At 34.5% G+C, this 22,495-nt stretch overlaps 1 protein-coding gene across 1 annotated transcript in view; it reads right to left on the reverse strand.

Moving 5' to 3' along the window:
• The window catches only part of DPH6 (diphthamine biosynthesis 6), a 199,988-nt gene that overhangs the window by 25,682 nt on the left and 151,811 nt on the right, over nucleotides 1–22,495 (reverse strand). Inside the window, exon 14 of the mRNA XM_053980646.1 lies at nucleotides 13,622–14,027. Within this exon, the coding sequence (XP_053836621.1) occupies nucleotides 13,622–14,027 (406 nt within the window). The remainder of the gene's footprint in view (nucleotides 1–13,621; nucleotides 14,028–22,495) is intronic.

Consider the following 22,495-nt stretch of genomic DNA (forward strand, 5'->3'; position numbering starts at 1 on the left):
TGTAGGCCAGCTATGTCTATGCAGATTCCAATGGCTCTAAGCGGCACTCAGCACTCCTCAGGGGACACATCAGCACTTCACAGTATCAGGAACCTAAAAAGAATTTTTTTTGTTTTCCAATCTCTCTATTCCTTTTGTTAATACACAACCTGTTCTCTTTTCAAATATTGGCAACAACCAACAGGGTGATGTGCTGCATTGTCCATGCCCTGTGTGGACTGTGTGTGGTCTATCAAGTTTCTTTTGTTTCCATGCCACTATTTTTCTTCTGCAGCAGGGGCAAAGAAACATATTAGTGGCTCCTGATTTAATAAATAACACCCAGTAGAATCCAAGCTGTTTACTACTTCTGGCTACCAACTGTGTTTTCAGCACAGAATAATAAGGTTTTAAAACAGAATCTTTGGCTTTATAATCTTGCTTGCTAAACTCCAGTTTGAGTCAGTCGCATCTCCTTTTTCTGGATCAAGAAAATATAGAATGCTTCCTCTTGATTTTAGGCTCACTGTGCCTGCTTCAAGTTTCACTCTTGTATTTCCTGACACAAGGCTGAGACATGATTTATGTGGTCCATAATAAAGGATGAATGGAAGTTAAAAGAAAGGACAAAGCCAGGAGACCAAAATGGAAGAGCATAAAAGATCAAGCAAGTGGAGTACTTCAAGATGAAGCCTCACATTTTCTATCATCCCTATCGAAAATGAAGCATTAAATTGTGCCTTTGAACTGGATCAACTGTGCTTGAGTTTTTTCCCAGTGATGTTAATAACATAATTTCTGTTAATTTCAATAGGTTCGGATTTCATTCCATCTCAAACACCAAAGAACCAAAGTAGCTAATGACATTTGACTTGATTTCCATAGCTGAGATTCTTAGTATTTGCTGAAAACAAGCTCGAGCTTGTTTTATCTGTCTTGACACATCAGAGCAGAGACCATCCTTTGGATGAACTAGAAACTGCAGTCTCTCAGTAGAATTGTTCTGGTGTAAATGGTCCAAGGTCTTACCTTTAATTCCATGGCTTCTGGCTGCTGTGTGCTGCTTTTTCATCAGATCTTGGAAAGGTTTCCTTTGTGTACCAGAATAATAAACCAATCTTCCTATGTTTGGGCAGTCATATGTAAGTCTTAGTGTCTTGCAAAAAGTGCACTGTTTGCTTTTTCTCCTAAGTGATAGCATGGGAGGCATGACTGGATATTTTTGAAATGTGTCTTAAAATGATTAAAATAATCAATTGAGGTTCCTAGCCTGCTCAGAGCTAAAAATATACCATCTCTTAGAGCAGATCTATTTAGTATGATATGAATACACCTTGGAACTGATAAAGTCTAGTTATCATAATTGACTGTGAATGAGTATGCTTTAAGTGATGAGAACTCCTGAAAAGCTTTTCAGCCTCTCTGCAGTATATTCACAAAAAGTGAAATGTAAAACCCATGAAAAAATGTAAAATAATATTTTAAGCAATGTGCTTAACTCCTGCCTAACACCAAAGCGTTCCTTTCAATCCATACTTGCCAAAGACATTTTCTGAGATGCATCCTATACTAAACTTATTACAGAATAAGTATTAATTTCAGTGGTGACAAAGTATTATGCAGCATGGTTTCTATCAAAATGAAATTTTAACATGCTTTACAAGTTTGCAAAACTCCTGCATAAAGTATTCTGAAACAAGTTAAGCCAAAAATAAGCAATGCTTTTAATGAAAGCACTGTTAAGCAGCTGAGGTGTCTGTTTCCAAATTTTTAAAGGATCAGAAGTTTAGGTGCTTTCACAGATAAAAACAATCACAAGAAGAGAAAATACTAAGAAAACAAAAATGTAAAAAGCCTCATCTAAATATAGAAATCCTTATTATTTCTGTTGCTATTATATTTTGAGTGACCCAAATACTTGATTAAACCACAGCAGGTAAGTTATGATACATTATGTAATGCAAAAGAATTCAAAGCACATTCTATGTAGTTAATGCACAGGAAAAATAAAAGAGTAATCAGCTAAATTAGAATATATTTATCTTCATGTATATAACTGTAGAAAATGCCTTAGGCTGGCTTCTATTTGTTCTTTTCATAAAAGCTTGAAAATGCCAAGATCTCTGGACTATTTTAAAATGAAGTTATGGCCATAAGAAGAGCAATCTCAGAACAGATTTGATCTCAGGCTCCTTTCTGGAGCAAGACATGCACTTCAACAAACTATTCTTCTTCTTCTTCAGGGCTCTACTTAACTGTTCTCACTGTTGTACAGTGTCTAAAGAGAAGCTCATTTTGAGAGGTGCTGAGCATCTGTAACTTAAGCCAGGAACTTCATGAAAATAAAACCCTGCTATCCTGTGTGAAGTTACAAAGTCAATTCTTTTGTGCCACAAACAGGAACTTGTTTGTACATCTCAAACAAATTTACATCCTTAGCATCAGTAAATGGATGTGATATAACTCTGATATATTTAAGAGTAAAAGAGGTGAGATAGTCTTATTTTTCTTGCATCTAATTTCACCCAATTATCTGGAATACTATATATATACTATATAATGCTTACCTTCCTGGTACAGTGATTAAAACAAGCCAGGACAGCAGCTTCAAAATACTTTTTTTGTTTCTTCCAGCAATATTACTATTAGGTGAAGAGAATAAACTTTGATTTTCAAAGTTCCTAAGGTCTTTCTGTCCTAATAAGAAAAAGTTTTGAACAAAGTTTTGAAGTTCTCTAGGGGTTTTATAGTTTAAAATTTTTTGTAAAATCTTTTGTAAGAGTGTAGTGTAAGAGAAACAGTTTTTTTTCTTTCTAAATCTGCAGTTAAATGCCACTGTTTTGGGCCAATTCATTGTAATTTAATAATAACATATAGTCATAGAATAATTTTGGGAATCACAAACTAACTTTGGGGGTTAAGGTTCTCTGAAAACCATATAGCCAATCTCCCTGATAATGAGAGCAAGAGTAACTTTAGACATTTGACCACTTTTCTAAGGGCCTTGTGCTGTCAGGTTTTCAAGACCTCCAAGGTGGAACTGTCACAGCCTGTGGGTTTCACTTTTTTTGAGAAAAATTCAATCCTTGTGTCGAACTGGAATATCTCCTGCTGCAACTCATAACTGTTGCTCATCCTGGTGTAGTTCATCTCTGAAAAAATCCTTTCCTTCTCTGCAATGCCTATTACGGTAAGGGAAGACTGCAATTTGCTTCCTCTATAAGTGCAACCTTCTCCCTACGTGGAACCAAGGCAGCTCCTTCAGTCATTTTTCCTCTGTTCTATGTGTCACTCACATGAACTTTTACTTTGGTGGCTCTTCTTTGGACTTTCTCCAGTTTGGTAATCTCCTTCTGTGATTATCCTCTCTTAGTATTTCAGATATGCCAGCTGACATCTCTCAATCTACTGATTACACTCTTGCCATTCAGAAATAATGTAGAAAGAGAAGAAATATTCTAGTTTGCTACAATGGAAAAATATCACCTTTTTCCAATGTTGATACTTCAAACTTAAGAGTGCAAGTAGAACAGACATGACTAAAGGGACTGTATTATAAATGTGCTTTCAGTATCAATGAATTAGAGCTATTAATTGGATTTTAACCCAGCTGATATGATGCACTGCTTGTAAAAGCTGAGCAACTTCCAAAGCAAGCTAAAAAAAATGTGTATTTTTCATTGCTTGTTTTAATAAGGATTGAAATTACTCACTAATGTATAATAACTTTATGCTGTTTTAAACCTGAATTTATCAGAAATTTAACAAGAAATATGTTATTGGGAGCACAACTGCATATATTAGGCAAAGTCTAATTGCATGAAGTGTCACAATGGCAAAATACTTTCTTTTGATGGTTAGTTACAGCTGTGTTCTTGGATTATGAATTACAATGCAGATGGCAAAAACAAGAAAACAACCTTCCTTTCCACTTTTTAATGGTGAAATTGAATCATTATAGCTGAGAATGCAAATGAAACCCCAAGCCCAATCTGTGGGCAGTAAAGTGGTTGAACAAAATTACAGTACTTTTATGGATTCTAAGCATACTTTTTATATATTTGCTTCTACCCCAGAGTATAATTTTCAGAGAATTTTCAAAAAAAAAAGAAACCATCCTTTACAAATGCAAGCTGAAAATATTTTAAACACAAAGCTGATTTGTGACACTTAAAAATTAGACAAAAATTATGAAGCAGTATCCTTCAGACCATTTTCCAGTCACAACTTTTTCCAGAATTTAAAAGACTGCAATCTAATAAAAGAAAAAAAAAAAAAAAAAAAAAAAATCCAGAGCCACATTTTAGCAGCCTTGGAAAAAAAAAAAAAACCAAACAAAGAACAAAGCAAGAAACAAAACACGAGCAAGAAGCCATATGTATCTTTTAGTTTGCATAAAAAAAGCCCAAGAGAATGTATGCTATTGAGTAATAACAATGAAACCAGTAAGCTGAGTATTGAGGAGGTTAAGTTTGGCTGCACAGTCCAACTTTGAGTATGCACTAGAGGCAGTAAACACAGGAGACTTTTTTGGACTAACCACCTCTGTGGAGTACAAACAGGCCTTGATTCTTTACTCTGCCTTCTGTCTTCAGGCCTCCTCTCTATGTTGAAAAGAAACATGTCAGATTCTGGAGAAGGGCCAAGGGCAGGGGAAACAACTGGACAATGGAGTACAAAGGCATCTAATCACTTTTTACTCTGATCAATAAATAATCCTTGTGTTCCATGCTGTCTCTGGACTTCAGGAAAGTAGCTTCTTTGGCTTCCACTACCCAGATGGACAAACGACCATATCCAGGCTACTAAATCAAACTCTGCCTGCAGCACCATCTTCTCATACTGTTAAGTTGCTGCCTGAGTTTGGGGTTTGAATCAGAATATTATGTCAATTTCTTTTTAGTTTCACAATCTTGAAAACAATTATTCTCTGCCATTAGATAACAAAAAAATCATGTATGTCTCCAAGCAAATGGCCAAACTTTTTGGATAACCTCAGAGACTGCTCAGATGTGTTGCTGACAGACTCCTGACAACCCTATTTGATACCGGATATACTGAACAGATAGATCTGGACAATGAAGAGAAGATACCACATCCTATTGCTTGCAGAACAGAAGAATTCAACATGGCTGGCCACCGGGACACTTTACAAAAGTGACTTAAGGCATTACACATTTAACTGCTATAATTATAAGAACCCTTAAAAATTAGATTTTCAGCAGCTGCTTATCTAAAGGAAAAGTCTCAACAAAGAAAGCCCAGCCTGTCTTATGACAGTCAAGGCACCTGACAAAACCTGATAGGCACCATCAGTGGTGTCTACGGTTGACAAAAGGCAAGATCTTACAGAAATAAATTAGCTTTGAAATATTGGAGGAGGAAGCACTAGAGGAGACACTGGAGAGGAAGTAGAAGACTTTCAAGTAAGATTTATGGATGGTTTTGTCTATCAGTCAGTGCTAGTTCAGACATCTCACCTTCCCTTTTTCTATCCAAGAGTTATACAAGTTACTGCTCTGAGCAGAACTGATACTTCTCAGTGCAGAGATTGTGTGACAGAATGACTGACAATGGTCAGCCAGCCAACTGGTTGGAAATGTAACCCTGTACACAGCTCTTCCTTGCAAAATTCAGTATTTTCTTTTATAGAACTATTTTTTAGGTTTGCTAGACAAAGAGCAAATGCAATTTTGCATTTTGTAACTAAAGAAGAAATACAAAAGACAAGCTAGTCATGCTAAAGGTCCAACTACTGCAGTATTGTGTTTCAAGAAATGGTCCTAAATAAATATTTAGATTAAATTATAACAAGGGATGCAGCTGTGATATTATGCCCAGTTCATTTTGAGCCTACATTCGTTTTAAGCTCTGTGAACTTCCTATGTGAGGGGTAATTTCACTCATTCAAACACCATTATAGTTTTTTTTTTTCTTCACTTGTAAATAAAAAGCATTTTAGAGATGAATCTATACAAATAATGAAAAGTTCTTTAGAAATTAAAGTTCTTTAAATGTTTATAGATTTAGAGTCACAGAATTGGTACCAAAATGTTGGCATGTTGAAACACTCTCAAAGAAAAACTTCCTATGTAATTGTAAACTGTAATCTATGATGTGTCCCCTAAAAAGTAAGTTTGTTACAAATGGTTTCTGGACAACTAGACAGGTCATATATATCTCACATATTAAATACCAGACAATATAAATTTGGCATGACTGATGTCATGCTTTTATAGCTCTTCTCTGTCAACAAAGCACTAAACCAAGTTTCTCAAAAATAATTTTGTTGATGTAGTAAGGTGTTTTCTACTTCATGCATTTTATGCACTTTTAGACAGTTTTACAGACATTTATGTATTATGGACAGACCATGTACACTGAGACCTGTCTAGAAGATGACGTTTTTCTAGAAGGGTATTAATTTGTTCTGATTCCTTGTAGAGCTAATTATAAAATTACTCCTTCTGACTCATTACAGAATAGACTGAGTTCTCATCCATAAGTTTGTTTACATCTATTCTTTTAAGATCTTGATTGTATACCCTGCTTCTTAACAAATTCAGTAAATTTCAATATTTATTGAGTTAACATGTTAACTACCATTAAGTAGCAAAGCCACTGCCTGGATCACTGGTGTCTAGCACCTTCCAAACTGCATATGTGAAGAAAGTAAATCTGTTTTCAACATCTTAGATCACTTTGAAAATTCTTCCTTATAACCTATGACTTTTTCAACAAAAGGTCTGTTTCTGACAGGTCCATTCTGCCCTACAGGTCACCGATAGGAAAGATGTAAATCTTCAACAGGAAAATTAAAGTCTATAAAAATAATTCATTTAGTGAATGCATTATTTTAGAAAAGCTACTGAACACCAGTCAAATTAGTCATGAGCACTTCAAAATAATGTGAAAACATAGATGGATAGAGTAACCTATAAATGTATTTTAGTGCTAGAAATTCTGAAAGACACATGAAGTTGTATACCATACCTTTAAAACAACCTTACCAATATATTGCTAGTGTCCTGTACCGAGGATATAAGGTGATTATTCTAAATCAATCTTGAGTCAAAGAGTTAAAGAATTTACTTCCATTTAAAGCTTTAGTCAAGCTTTTTTATGTACAACTGTGCAATCACCAGCCTTTACAAGTCACAAGTAGTCTACTCTGAATAAGAGTGAGTTCTGGCTCTGGTCCCTGGCCTTGGCACAGAGGGGCTGAATTTTTCTCTATTTAGTATCTGTGCACTTAAAAAATAAATTACCTATCCTAAAGGACAGAGAGCCTAAAGCAGGATCTAATCTACTTTACCTGCCTCACAGGCATAAATCACTTCTCTATCCAAATTCAGTTGAGAGACAACATTACTATTAAAACAATTCCCCATGTCCTGGATAGCAAACAAAAAAACCTTTCCCATTGTTTCATATGAGATATTTTGCTAAAAATATGCATACATGGACTTGCAGCATCTAAAATACCGGCACAACCTTAAAAAAAATAGAAAAATTTTAACATTTCACCATTTTAACAGCCATTTAATAAATCAGTTCTCTTGACTGGATAGTTTGGGTAGCAATAGCAAGATTGCCACCTCCATGACTCAAGAACAATTTTAGTTACTTTTATCCTTTTAAAATGTCATTTCAAACATACTCACAAATCACTATTTTCTAATTGCTTCTGTATATTATAAGCGGAATAATTTTCCAAAGTACTAAAGCACTAATATAGCTTTTTCCTTTTTTTTTTTTTTTTTCCCTTTTTTCTGCTTGAACTATTATACCTGGTGATTATATTTTCTTAACAGGAAACCAAAAAAATTAAAAGTGAAAATTTCCTCTTCCAGGTTCACAATTCTTCTCACATTTTCCATTGAGAATAAATTAATAGAATTCAGTAGAAAACCAAGCTTAAGTTTTACAGTCCATTTCAGATGGCATCATGATATTTAAAAATATTTTTGTTCAGCCAAATTATATATGTTAGTCATAACAAATATTTCATTTTAGTTAGTGCCTGCAAAGCTTGAGCTAGTGACTGTAATTTGATTTTAAAAGTATTTATTTACCTGCTTCACTGTTACTCAGTAAAATGTTCTTAATGACTGTTTAGTTTCTACTCACGTGAGTAGTTCTCCACAACTGCTGAGTAAATAGCAATTACTCACATGAGAATGCATAGACCTACATACAAACATATGAAGGTTAAGATTCCAGTTGTTCCTATGGGGATTTTTTCCCATTGTATAATGGTATATCCATCAAGAAATTTAAGTTTCAATAAATTTCTAGTGCAAATTTAAAGTATGTTGCTAAAAAAATTTAAACTTCAATGAACACAGACATTCATTATTGTAAAAATGCATCTTGATATCTTCAACTGATCTTCCTCGTCTCTCAGATTGACACTACATAATGCATTCTCTCTGTACTGGAAACTCTGTGTTTTGGAAAACATCTGGAAAAAGAGTTGATAATGCCATGTTTTATCAAATAGAATAAATCTTACCAGATGGAAAATCTTTAGTTTCAAAGCTGCATGCTGTAGATGCATCAGGGTGTTACTCTGTCATTGCACGGACTCTAAATGAGTGCCTAACCACCAGGGCTTCTCAATGGAAGAGAAAGTCCCATTACAAGTAAGATTTTTTTACATTTGAGCTGAATTATACTCGGCCCATATTAGATTTTTAAAAAATATATAGTGTTGTTGAAACTTGATAAACTCATAAGTATTAAGGGCCTTTTAGACCTACACATTTACAGAGTAGAGCCACTTTAAACACTAATTATGTAGTAATTTTAATGTTCCTACCAAACAGTCTATTTCTGTTTTCTTTTGCCTTTTTATATTCCCAGTTCATTTTTTCTTTAGTATTAAAAAGGCATTGTGTAATATGGTGCCTAGTGAATGCAGGACGTTCTCTATTCCCAAATAAATATTCAAAATATTTTGCATACATCTTGTGAACAAGTCTTGTTAAATCATAATCCGATGACTTATAAACATTCATCATTCCTATATGGAAGTATAATCTAGTCAACTGCATGGTATAGCAAATCATCCTGACACGTTTATATTAATGCACATTTGAATGAGAATAAGAAAGAAATAGTCAAATTTATGTTAAAGACTTCTAAAGGCTTAACAGCATCTTACTAAGTATATATGTCAGCTTAATCTAATCCTCCTACTTCTAATACGTTCTGTGGTCTCAGCATGGCGCCCATAATGCTCTTGCATGTTATGAGAGATTGCCTCTGAGAAGTTCACCATCAGTATTACACTTTGTTCAATAAAACTTCACATCTGGTCTTAGGATGACAGAAAGCTATCTGTCTCCAATTTGCATTACAAACCTTTAGCTTCTTTTGACATCCATAACACTGGCTGTAATAATTTCCAATAACCTGTTACAATTTGCTGAGTAGATATATTCCTGGTTCTCATCTTACTGTGTCAGGTAACAACACATTTCTAATATTTATTTGGACAATTTTAAATAAATGACAACTTCTTTATACCAAAACCCCCTGTATTATCTAATCAGAGGCTCATTTGACAAGGCTTGTGGCAGTACTTGCTCCTTTCACTCCAATGATTTTAAGTTCTAGTCAGAAAAATGCTACCTTTTTTTCTTTTCTGTGCTTATGCTAGAGGAGACAATACATTTCAATTCAAGATCTTACAAGACTTATTGAAGACTATTTACTAATCTTATGAAATGATGGAAGTCCTCCTGAAATCCACTAAACTGAAACAACTATCTCTGTAACCATCTTTCTTGATTTCTGAGCATCATAATTTCTACCTTTTCTATTACAGATACTTGTCTTATATATGTATATATACATATATACAGATACATGTCTTATATATGTATCTTATACAGATACGTGTCTTTATTCTCAGAAGAGTTCCTGCTACAAGACAGAAATCGGTTATTTGAACATGGCTCTACTCTGTGACAAAAAGAGGCTACCAAATGCACAACTGTTCAAACACTTTGAAGCAAAGGATTCATTCTCTCTATAAGACATGTATACATGTCTTATGTGTTTCACATTAAAGATATTTGAAAAAAAGTGTCTATTATTCCCTGCTACATTATTAGTATTATTTTTCTTCAGCAGAAAATGTATCTGCTGGCAGATGAAGACCCAAAAGGACAGATCTACTTGTGGGATTAACAATGTCTAACACAAGTCAGAGATCAAACGTTGTCACTAAAGGATCCTCATACAGATGGTTAGCAACCTCTACTATCTGAGCTGAATTAATAAATGGCAATTGAAAAACTGGTCTCTTAATATAATTTGCTTTCTGGCAGCCACATCAAGGAAACAAAATTTTTTAAAAGTCTGCGTATTAGGTCTGCAGATTTACAAATGAAGATCACTACTTTTCTGCTTTATCCTCTGTCCCAGTAAAATGGTATTCTCTGTTTGAAAGTCAGTAGCGTAAGTAAATTTTGTCACTCACCTAGACCTACTCTGTAACTGAAAGTAACCTTTGGAGGTAGGGGAAATCACCATTGAGACACCCAAATACTCAAAAGATCTTAGAACAAATCTACAGAAAAAGGTATGAGGAAGTTTTGGCCATCCTCAGAGCTGACAAGACATAGCCACTGCTACTGTGGAAACCACTACTGTTCCCTCTTGGGATCTGCCTCATTCAAATATGTGCTATTCAAAGAACAGGAATAAACTGAAAAAGCTGGATTGGAAAATGGAAGGAGCTATTATTATCAGAACTTAACAATCTCTAATACCTTGATCTGATCTTATAGAAAGGTTAAAATATCTTGGGATTCAAAAGAAAGACCTGATACTATCTCTGGTTTATTAAAACTGGGAAACACACTAAAGGACACAGAGAGTTGCAGTAGGCTTGCCTGTCAAAATTAAAGACTGCCAATATTAACAGAGAAGATAAAACACAGACTTATGCCATCTTGCTTATGGACACTCTCAATGGGATACTGAAATTAATGGTAACAAATTGGACACCTCACACAACACTTTTTTAACTGACAGTTAATATATTTGTGATAGTATATTTTAAATTATGAGAAGTAGAATTATACTACTAGTGCAAAAGACAGTCAAGGACATCGTTCACTAATATGCTGCATTGTTTTGAAAGCTGATGATGCTTCACTGGAGACTGCATGTCTTACAAAGCTCCAAGAACAGATATTACCAGTACACTTGAATATGTCCTGTGTCTTAAAAACGTATTAATAATTGGACTTCTGATTTTAAACCAGAAAAAGTATATATATATAGTCTTCTATCAGATAGAAATTATCAGCAAGGCACACTTCAGCAACAACCACTTTAATCTGAGAAATTATTTTTGAATATATATCACACTTTTTCTTCCACTGCATGAACTGTCTAGCAATTTTTCCTACGAAGAAAAATTTTATTTTTTAATTCTTCATCAGTGAATTAGTGCTCCTTGTAAATTTAATGTATTCTATATATTCTACAGATTTGCAAGCATGTATTTCTTACCAGTGGGGATAATGATAAAATTGGTATAATGACAGGAATTATTATGACAGTGCAGAGATCTGAACACAACAAGAATGAATATATGACAATCACACAAATCTTTCAATGTCTATGCTATTGGTAGTATAAAATGAATGGAACTGAATCAAATTTTTATGCTCACAATTAATACATTATATTGAGAAATATCTTTTATAAAGCAAATGAAATTTGTTTGGAAGTAACTATTCTATGGTCTGAGAAATATCAGAAAGAAAGCAGGCGAAACAGTAATGTTAATCCCATGCCAGAAACATGTTTTATCAGGTTTCCTTTTAGCTCTTAAACAAGATGTAGTAAAAACAACAACATTCTGTCAGACTATATGTTCATTCCTTGCTTCCTGGATTAAATATGCTTATTCTATGCCACATTTTTATAGCTTTCAATTCCTGTACTTTAAATCTATTAAACAATGTCAAGTTGAATTTTCTTCAGAAAGTGCTGGAGGTTAAGAAAAAAAAAATAGGACAGTAGAATATTAGAGGGCTAACATTTATGTCAGCTAATTAATATGGATCAGTTGTGGTCTGCAAGGATTTTTAAAGTGCATGCATGTTTGAGATAAATATAGACTAAGGATCTGATTTTGTTTCTTCTTAAATTGATAACAAAGTTCTTACTGATTTCAATACAAGTATGGTCTACCAGTTTGGTAGGTTTGACAGATAAAATAAGCTTTTGTGCTCTTGCAAAATGTTAGTTATCCCAAATAAAGCATAGCCCAAAATGCTGATCTACAACATAAGATATAAACTGCAGTTGTAATATTACATTTATTGCTCTGTGTTCTCTTTACTTGGTAAGGGAATGAGATTCTAAAAAAATAAACATTGGGGGAAAACCCAACAAATTTGTCTGTATAGCAAGTTCTATTTAAATAAGTTAGTTAGAAATCAGCCCATGTTCAAAACCAGAAACCCTCTATTCCAGAGGATGCAACACCATGTCCTTATTTTAAAACATTAATATTTCATTATTTATTCTCAAAAGAGTTCCTGCTACAAGACAGAAATTGGTTATTTGAACATGGTTCTACTCTGTGACAAAAAGAGGCTACCAAATGCACAACTGTTCAAACATTTTGAAGCAAAGGATTCATTCTCTCTATACTGAATTCTAACGTGGATGGATTTCTCTTTCATGGAATCACAGGATAACTCAGACTATAGCAAAATCATATAATCCAACTTCCTACTCAAAATCAGATGTGAGATTAGAACTAAAGTAATCCAGGACTTTATCCTGTTTAGATTTCAGGAAGTCCAAGAACAGTCTTTCAATATGAGGAACATGCCTGGTAGCCAGAAAAAGGAAAAATCGATTTTAATTGTAGAACTGTAGAATTATTTGAGTTGGAAAAGGCTTCCAAGATCATTGAGTCCAGCTGTAAATCTAACACTGCCAGGTCTACCACTAAGCCATGTCCCTAAGCATCAAGTCTGCTACACATCTTTCAAGTACTGCTGGGGTGGTGACTCCACCACTTCCCTGGGCAGCCTGTTCCAATGCTTGATAACCTTTTTGGTGAAGAAATTATTCCTAATATTCAAACTCAGCCTCCCTTAGTGCAACTTGAGGCTCTTTCCTCTTGTTCTGTCACTTGTTACTTGGGAGAAGAGTTTAACCCCCCCTGGCTACCAGCTCCTTTCAGGCAGTTGTAGAGACTGGTAGGGTCTCCTCTGAGCCTCTTTTTCTCTAAGCTAAAACCCTCCAGTTCCCTCAGCCTGCCCTCATATAACTTACTCTCTAGACCCTTCACCAGCTCTGCTGTGCTTCTCCAGCACTTCAGTGACATGCTCCAGCACTTCTGTGTCTCATTTGCAGTGAGGGCCCCAAAACTGAACACAGGACTTGAGGTGTGGCCTCATCAGTGGGGAGTATAGGTAGACAATCACTGTCCTCTTCCTGTTGGTCACACTAATGCTGATACAGGCCAGGATGCTATTGGCCTTCTTGGCCACCTATCCTTAAAGCACTCCTCTAAAATTTTTTCTTTTCCAATGAAATCTGATGTAGAAGTAAACAAGAAGTACCAGTATTACACCTGGTTCCTGTCACGGTTAAGTCTTACCTTTTTGTAGTGTTTCAGCATCAAAGACATGCTCGTTGAAGAAAGCTCTGAAGGACAAAGGACTGGCACTGTAGTCTTCTGAAAGTTTCTCGACAGCTTGTTTAAACATAGCAACTAAGTCATGAAGAGGTCCATCTAAACCAAGGTGAGAAGTAAATGATGAAACCAAGCTCAGGCGTATCGAGATTGATGCACAAGATGCAGAACTAGACTCCACAGATTCACACTCAATTTGGAAGCCCTCTGACAACATCTTCATTGCAAAATGTTTCCTTTGGAGTGGATTATCAACTACTGCAACAACATGCCATTCAATGGCAGCATCTCTGGGTAGGTGAGATATTACAACCACAGCAAGCAACCCACATACTGCAGTTTCATCATGATACATCTCTGAATCTTCAGCCTAAAAGATAAACAAAATATTGTCCATATTACAGAGTTGTAGAAATCAGTGTTGTTCATATTCAGTTAAAATATTTAAAAAGTACAGTTATTTCATGGAAACTGCTTTTTCCCTCAACTTTCCCTATTGAAAAGTCATCTTGAGCAATTATGAATTTATCTGACAGTATCTCTTTGCAATCTCAAACCATTACTATGCCTGTACCATTTAAAAAAAAGCTGATCATAATTTATTTTTCACTCATTCTGCAGCCAAGAGAAATCTTTTTGTATATGGTGATTTTTGTTTGTACCAAAGGTTTTTGAAGAATAAAAAAATGGTAGGAACTACCAAAACTACAGAAATGAATCAGTAAATTACATAAGTTTTATTTTAAAAGTTGGAGTATGAAAGATTCAGTTCAGATACAGCAAAAATATAGTTCAGATAGTTCTAAAGAGCACAATTACCCTGTCCAAACCCTCTTAGAAGATAGAATGTGTTTTTTAAATAGCAGAGCTCATTGAGAACATATATTTACATTGCTTTCACATCAACCAGAATGTGTAATTAGCTAACTTGGTCAGCTACATCTGAGTAAATGAGTTCCTTTTCTTCATATGATTTTAAATAGCTTTCAAACAGCTGAGCAGCTGAAATTTTTTTGACCAGTGGATTAGTTTTTTCCTTACTTTTCCCGCAATTTTTATGAGGAGACAGTATATTAGCAATTTTTAATATTAGTTACTTATACCATCTTCTGTACACAGATAATATATTTTTTTGTATGCCAGTTTGCTTTTTGCTTACATTCCAGTATATACTGTTAATACTGTCCATTGCCTGATCTCTGAAAGGAAAAAATAATAACAAGGCAAACCTGTCATTTTGTCGAAGTCGATAAGGACATATAACTCACAGTACCTTCAATTCACAAGCTCAATTTTCAACCACTTGCTCTCAACTTCGAGTGGAAGAAATAATGACACATTCCAGGCACTTTATTTCAAAATTCACTCACAAAATTATTGACAAGAATTTTGCACAGAATATCTTTGATTCTTGACCCTTGTGAGCTGTTTACATGAAAAATGTACTTACTTCTATATTAATGATAGTGGAGTGCAATTCTATGCCAAACATGTAGCAATTGCTTTAGCATTTCTGGTTTTGATATGGTAACAGAAATAGGGACAATTTGTCTCAAATTGCAATCACTTCAGTCATAATAAAATCTCATGGAGTACTGTTTGCTTTCAGTACTTTCATTAGGCTGGCCAGGGCTGTTATTAAGGTAGCTACACATAAATGTTATATTAGCACTTAACAGGAGCACAGTATTCTCCTCTAGGAGATGAATTCTAACCTTGTCAATATAATTCTGCTCTGAGTACTGTAAAACAGTTTGAAAAGATGAAATACTGGAGCTTTGCACTGAGAAAAAAAAAAGTCATGCTTATTCAGGCTTAAAGGCCATTTTGTTGGCCCAAGGTGCTGAGGTACTGGTTAGAAAAAAACAGTCTAAAGAAGCTCTCTCAGGTCACATCAAGCACTAAGACAAACTTTTCTACTTCCCTGTACTTGTCTTAGGTTGTTAAATCAATTACTTGCTATTTCTGCTTGCCTTCAGCTGTCATTTAGAATATGAAGAACTACATGAAAATTAAGGCCAGGAGAAAGTACATTTCCAAATTTAACAAATGAGAATCATTCTGTGTGAAAGACTACTCATGGTGCACCTGTTTGGTACCATAACACTCATAACCTTTAACTTTAGAGTTTGCACAAAGCACAAATGATAGAGTTAGTAGGGACTAATAATCTTTCATCAGTGGCTACAGAATCATATAGAAATTCTTCTAACAGTGACCTCTTCTGACTTATTTTCAAGAAATCACTGACATTTGTGTTATACTTGGATGCTGCATTTCGATTTACCTTTCAGAAATTTACAATTTTCTTAAAGAACTGAATAGCTTTATAATAGCCTATCTAGTAAATGAGGATGAATACATAAAGTCTCCTAAGAAATTATACGATGCTAAAACAGTATAAGTAAGTATTAAGAGTGAAAATAAAGATGAATTATTTTATTGGCTAAATTGTTTTTACAATTGATTCTGCATTCTCATCAATGAGATTCATCACTTCTGGCAGACAGCTGTGGGACTTTGAATAAAAACTTGTTTTTAGAGTTCTTGCCCAAGGATACTGCTAGACTGTTCCATAAAGAAGCACAGGTTTTGGTCTAGTCTTTGTTCTACTGCTTCAGAGTCCCGATCAGAAAAAAATGAGGTAGAAAAGCATATAGCTTGGGTTATAATTTTTGAGAAAAAACTATCAAATATTTATTGGGAAGCTCTAAGATTCTTGTTGAAAGACAAGAAATCTGTTGGGGCAAATGCTGTTGAAAGCAGTGATTCCTTAAAAGTATGCATTACCTGAATTTTACAAATCTTTATGAATGTCATTAATCTGTAGGTGTAGTTGTCATCTTTGTCATATTTGTCCTTTAAACCCTTTTTTCTAGCTATCAGTTTCCAAATGATTTTCATTGCATGGGAAAAGCGTGTTGAAGTTTCTAATTTCCATTTGTTAGCCTTTCTATTGGATTTAATCCTTTCAAGGAACATATACTACAAGGTAGCTCTCTGCACTAAGAGAAGTTTGAATGTCATAGGAGAAAATAAGGAGATCTAAAGGTTCAATGGCTGACTGCTGAGATTATATGGAGAAAGATGCTATTTATGTGCTATACTTTTACATGGTCTGATTTAAAGAGGGCTGGAGAAGGACAGCAAGTAACATCTGTTCCGCATGCAGGAGACACACTCTGAAAATAAATGGTTCTACAATAATGACTTTTTTCAGGAATGGACGTGAACTGGATCATCTCAGAGACCACATTGTGACAGAACTCCAATTCTGTCATGCTAGGAAGTGGTAGATCCCAAAATTTTGGACAAAGATGTGGTAAGACAAGTGATTTAGCTCCAACTGAATCTCACATTAGACTGTCCTCAAGACATGTTTCATGTCTTCCCTTTGCTAACAGGATCACTCGCTACTTAATTTATCAAAGATGCAAAAGATTGAGATCCAGAAAATTTGAAAAAGGAAGCCAAGAGGCAGATTTTTCTAAATACATGCATTGTATCTATATAATTCCATATATGCATTGTATCTATATCATGCCATATCCAGAGAAGGACTACAAACATTTTTTAAACACATCGCTTTACAAAAACCCCATAACTCAACAAAAGACTTTTCCCACCTTGAGGAAAATACTGATATTCTTCTGGCAATACAATGCATGTTCCAATAACTCACAGGAAAACCAAAGGTACAGAGTACATATAAGGATGACTGAGAAAGTGACTCTACTTCTACTGTAAACACTGAAAAAACTGCCATGCTAAGCTAAGTGACATCTTGGAAAGTCTTCATGGACTGGTTAATACAGAATCACAGAAGCTGACAGCAGTTAAGAAAACAAGTAAAGAAAGAAGACAAAGTGGGTAACTTTATGCCACTGTAAAAATTCACAATTCACCAACATCTTGAGTAAGATAAACAGCTCTGGATCTCTCAACTGAAAAAGGGAATACTAGATCCAAAATATATTCAGAGGAGGACAAGCATGATCAAAAGCTCTGGAGGTCCAATTGGAAATGTTCTGCAGCCTTCTTAATGAGAAGACAGAGGCTTATGAAGTCATACATGACATAAAGAGAGTGGATAGGGATAAGAACTGATTTTGCACACTTGTTATTCTGTACTAAGAGCTATGGACCATCAAATGACATTAGTATGAGCATGGTTTCAAAATGAACGATGGTGGGTGACACTTACAACTCCTTGATCGAGAATGCCCTGGTTGCAAGAACTTTATAGGGCTTCAAGGAGAGCCTGAATGAGTTTTTAGAACATAGATTCAGTGAGCATTATAAAAGAGACAAAATTCCTAGATAATTTTTAATTTATATGTTACTAATTTATGTAAAGATTATGATTTATATAACAAAATGTATTTGATCAACTTAAATATGAATTAAAATAGTTTGAGGTTAGGAGACTATTACAGTAGATTTATGCTTTTACTGGTTTTACTATTCACTTTTGCTTAGGGCTACTGTTTGGAGTCAAAATACCAAGCAAGGTCTACACCATGATGGTGATTGTTCCATTCTTCAATAAGCACTTATGCTGATACTAGTGGTGAGTTTGGTAAAGAACTGGGATTTCTTGTACAGACTCACAGATTTTTCACAATTAGTCTCTTCCAACATTTCCATGATTCTAAAAGGATTTTATGTTCATCTGTGATATTCCAGACTGATTTTATAGATGAATTATGAACACCAAGTCAAGCAGATGATTTGAGGTAACAGCTTTGAGAGCCTAAGCTTCTTCAGCAGAGGTACTGGCACCAGAATATTGGGCTGGAAGAAGAGGGAGTTAAATGTGGTTACTCCTTCTGAAGAAAAAAGGTTCCTCTTCTTTTTCCAAAAGGAGAATCACATACAGAACTGTAACACTACTTTTAGAGGGACATACATATCTTCATTTCTGCCTTAACTGATAGAGATAGCATGGACACCTAAAACACAACAGTCCCAGACATTGCCAAGCAGAAGGCTTGTCTGCTTTAGGCAAATGCCAGAGGAACAAGGGTTTGGAGCTGCCTTACACTGGAGCCATCCAGACAGACTGTTCTGTGTTAACTCCTCTAAAGCAGTTCTGTGATGGATGCTCAATCCCAATCTGCAGAAGTGTACAGATGTTTGGTTAGAAATAGAAAGGGTCAAAAGGCTTGACTTGTTGAAGGCCAGAGTACTACAGTTATTAAGCAACATACAATTCAGTAAAGTATCTAATAATGAGAAACAAGAATGGGAACTTCCTGGACTTTGTGCCTAAACTGAAGTGAAAAGGCAGATTGGTAGAATCATTCCTTAGCTAACACTTTTATCAATGTGTTTACTTCAGGTATAGCTCTTTCATATCCCAAGAAGCAAGGTGAACAACAGGGGTTGTCAGTGGGTTCCTAAACTTGTAATTAACCCTACATAAGCACAAAAGTGTTATCTGAACTGCTGCATGCATAGTACTCTCCTGAGCATTGCACTTGTACAAGAAATTATCACAGTGGTTCACAGTACTACCATTTTCTGTGACTCAGTTCTTAGTAAAGATTCACCTAATTTTCATTGTGCATATTCAGAGAACCACAAAATACTCTCACACTAATGAATGCATGATGTATTTACAATACTGCTACAAACCAAACCAGAATCCAATAGAATGAGCAGAGATAAATGAAAAACACTTGGCAGTAAGGGTTGTTAGGGCTGTTCTACAAAAACCACAGAGTTTTGTTTTAAAGGGGCTAATCTTATAAATAGAATTATTTTTTTGTAATACAAAAAATAATCCAAGGCAGAACTATTAAAATTACAATGAAAACAAAGGAATAATGAGTTAAACCTACCTTCGGTCTATTGTATAAGTATTTAACTATTTTGCTTAATTGAACTGAAAAACGTACACATTTTGGCCTTTAACATTTATTATATAAATTTATTTGACTATCCTCCCTTTGTTCTAAATGAGAAATATTCTTTTTGTTGTGTTAGTTAGGACTAAGGACTATCCATCTCTCAGCTGAATATGGAATCAGGCTATAAGAGGCAGAGATGAATGCATAATTGCTATCTCTACAAAGAAGTGACTTGGAGAACAAAAAGAAAGATACTGTGATGTTACTTTTAGAAGCTGAGTTTATGAAAACCTTATATGGTATGCATTATTACACCATTACAGTGGCGAGATTAACGTGCTTTTAAATAATACATTTAAAATTTCTTTTACAGTGCCTGCATTAAACAGAGTGCATCAAACTCTTGAGATCCAGTTTTGAGCTTTGCTAGAGTCTCTTACAACAATAGGTTTATGACTTAAAAAAGTAAAGATTCCACTAGGAAAACTGCATAAGAATAAAAATGTCAGTTCCTAAAGAAAGTAGGATAGAAGCAATTCTTTTCAACATCCTAGTTGGTCTAATAAATAGGCCACATGCATTCCTGGCATAACACGTCTGAATTCAAATAATGAATACCACAGTGTTTTATAATAATAAAATTGCTAAGAATGTTCCTTTTGGAAAGCTTACAAAGATAAGAAAGTCAGACATTTAGTATTTCTTTCTGAAATAAAACAAATTATTTGGTGTATGTCAAAAAGATATTAACACAAAACTGGAAGACTAAAAATGAAGTCTTATAAACTGAATACTTGTATAGAATAAATACTGTAAATATAAAAAGAAACAAGTTCTTCAGAAATTCTAGTCCTCTCTACTCACTCCTCAACATGTTGGACAAAGCTGGAGGTAGCTCAGTAATCATTGTATCATGTAGAAATTATTTTGTACCATGTCAACTGCGAAACTGAGCCTGTATTTACTTTGGTGCCACTGAACCATGGAAAATTTAGAGCAAACCAAGTGGTTCTTTATTTTTTGTAGCAGCACCTGAGAGCACGTTTTTGAGAGTAATTCCTTTTTTGTGTAGTCTTTAGCTATCTTTAGAAAACAGAAACATGAAAAAGGAAAGGCAGATATAGGGTAACAAATTCAAGTATAGAAATTTAGAGGTAGAGTGCTTTCAATCAATTTTTGTAATTCAAACGGATTTCTAATGAATGTATTCTTTTGATATAATGATTATAATTCTGCCTGCACACATTAGAAAAAAATACAAATTAAATTTTCACCTTTATAATTCTGAAAAAAATCTGCATGTAGCTATAGTAATGATACAAAATTAATAATTAGATATGAAATGATTGGCAATTAACATGCCAAGCATAACAGCTTAACTTTTCTTAGAGATGCATTTTGCAGGAGGATGAAATGACCATATCCCAAGTTATTTTAGTGGGAGTATAGGAAATTTGAAATCTATACAATATATTGATGGCTATTATTAGGAATAGACAAGGTGATGGGCTAAAATTTTATGGTAGTCAACCAAGTGTGTCAGAAGAAACTACCAGAAAAATTAAGTAACAACACTCTTAGGACACAAATCCCACAATAAATATAGAGTAAATTTGATTTATAAGTTGAGACAGCTTTCTGGTGCATAAAGGATATGTTGAAATCCTTGCAGAATCAAAAATTTCATGATGAATTGTCTCTGAATCGTGCCACTGGAAGAATAGGTAAGCATTACAAAAAAAAAAAAAAAGCAAAGCAAATATAGAACTCATGAAAATAGAGAGTTCATAAGAAACCAGTTCAATAACTTTACATGATCTATAGCTTATATTGCTCAAACAGAATAATTTAACAACTTGCCATTCAATCTTTTACCATGATTGTCAACAGAGGCCATGAAGTGGTATAAATTTTCATCATTTCTGTGTTATAGAAAAAAGGGTTCTGTTGAAATTTAAGACATAACCTTACAAGCTCTCTTTTGATTATATTTAGTATAGAAGGATATCATTTGCTTGTTAATTTTGTTTCTCTTTTCTATTGTTGGATCACTATGTTTTCATCCTTTTATTTCAGAAACTGAGAAGCTCTGACAGGATCAAAACAAGAGCAATCAGTATCACATTTCTATGAAGACATAATCAGCTTTGAACAAGTCTCTAGAACAAATCAACAATTGAAAGCCTGAAGAATGTACACAGAGTCTGCAATAACTAGGCTAACACCTCTGTCTTCTGGACTCAACAACCTGGAACTTTTCTTGTAAAGGAAGCTCAAATAACTTCTTCTTAGAATAAATTGAAAGAAAACCAGAAAATGTAACTGGTCTGCTGAAAGACAGACACAGGCTTCTGCATGCACAGTAATGGAGAAGCATCTCCTACTGAAAGACTGAGACTTGCATTTTTGCATCATTGCTCAGGTAAGTATCACAATCTTGTTCTAACCCATTATCTAAAAGCAGTCTCATCCAGCCCCACAGCATCCAGTTTTCAACTACTCAATGAATTTTATACATTTCTGTCTCTCTTCAAAATACATTTCATAATTGTATGTGACAATCATGACATGACCAGAGTAAAAGAAAGATTTTAAAATTTATAATCAGTTATGGTAAGCATGTGATAATATCAAATGGAAAATATACAATACTATTTCCCCATCATTTATAGATACTATAGATATTAGTTATAGCACTGATTATTCAGATAAAAGCATGTTCAAAGTACTGCAGTGGAAGTGTCTGGAGTGAGAAACTGAGAAGCACAGACTGCAGGGGTCTAATACTAAGGCAGAATTAGACAATAATTATTAATTTTAAAAATGGACATAACTGATTTTCCCTCTTAATTACTCCCACTGATGTGTCATGTGGCAGATAAAGTCTTAAATTTTGTTTATTATAGCTGACTTAGGGAGTGGGGGTTTTATTTTTTTAATTTTTATTTTATTTAGAGAACTGTTTATGGTTTCAACAGAACTCTGA

The sequence above is a fragment of the Vidua macroura genome, chromosome 6 (assembly GCF_024509145.1).
Source record: "Vidua macroura isolate BioBank_ID:100142 chromosome 6, ASM2450914v1, whole genome shotgun sequence".
Classification (NCBI taxonomy): domain Eukaryota; kingdom Metazoa; phylum Chordata; class Aves; order Passeriformes; family Viduidae; genus Vidua; species Vidua macroura.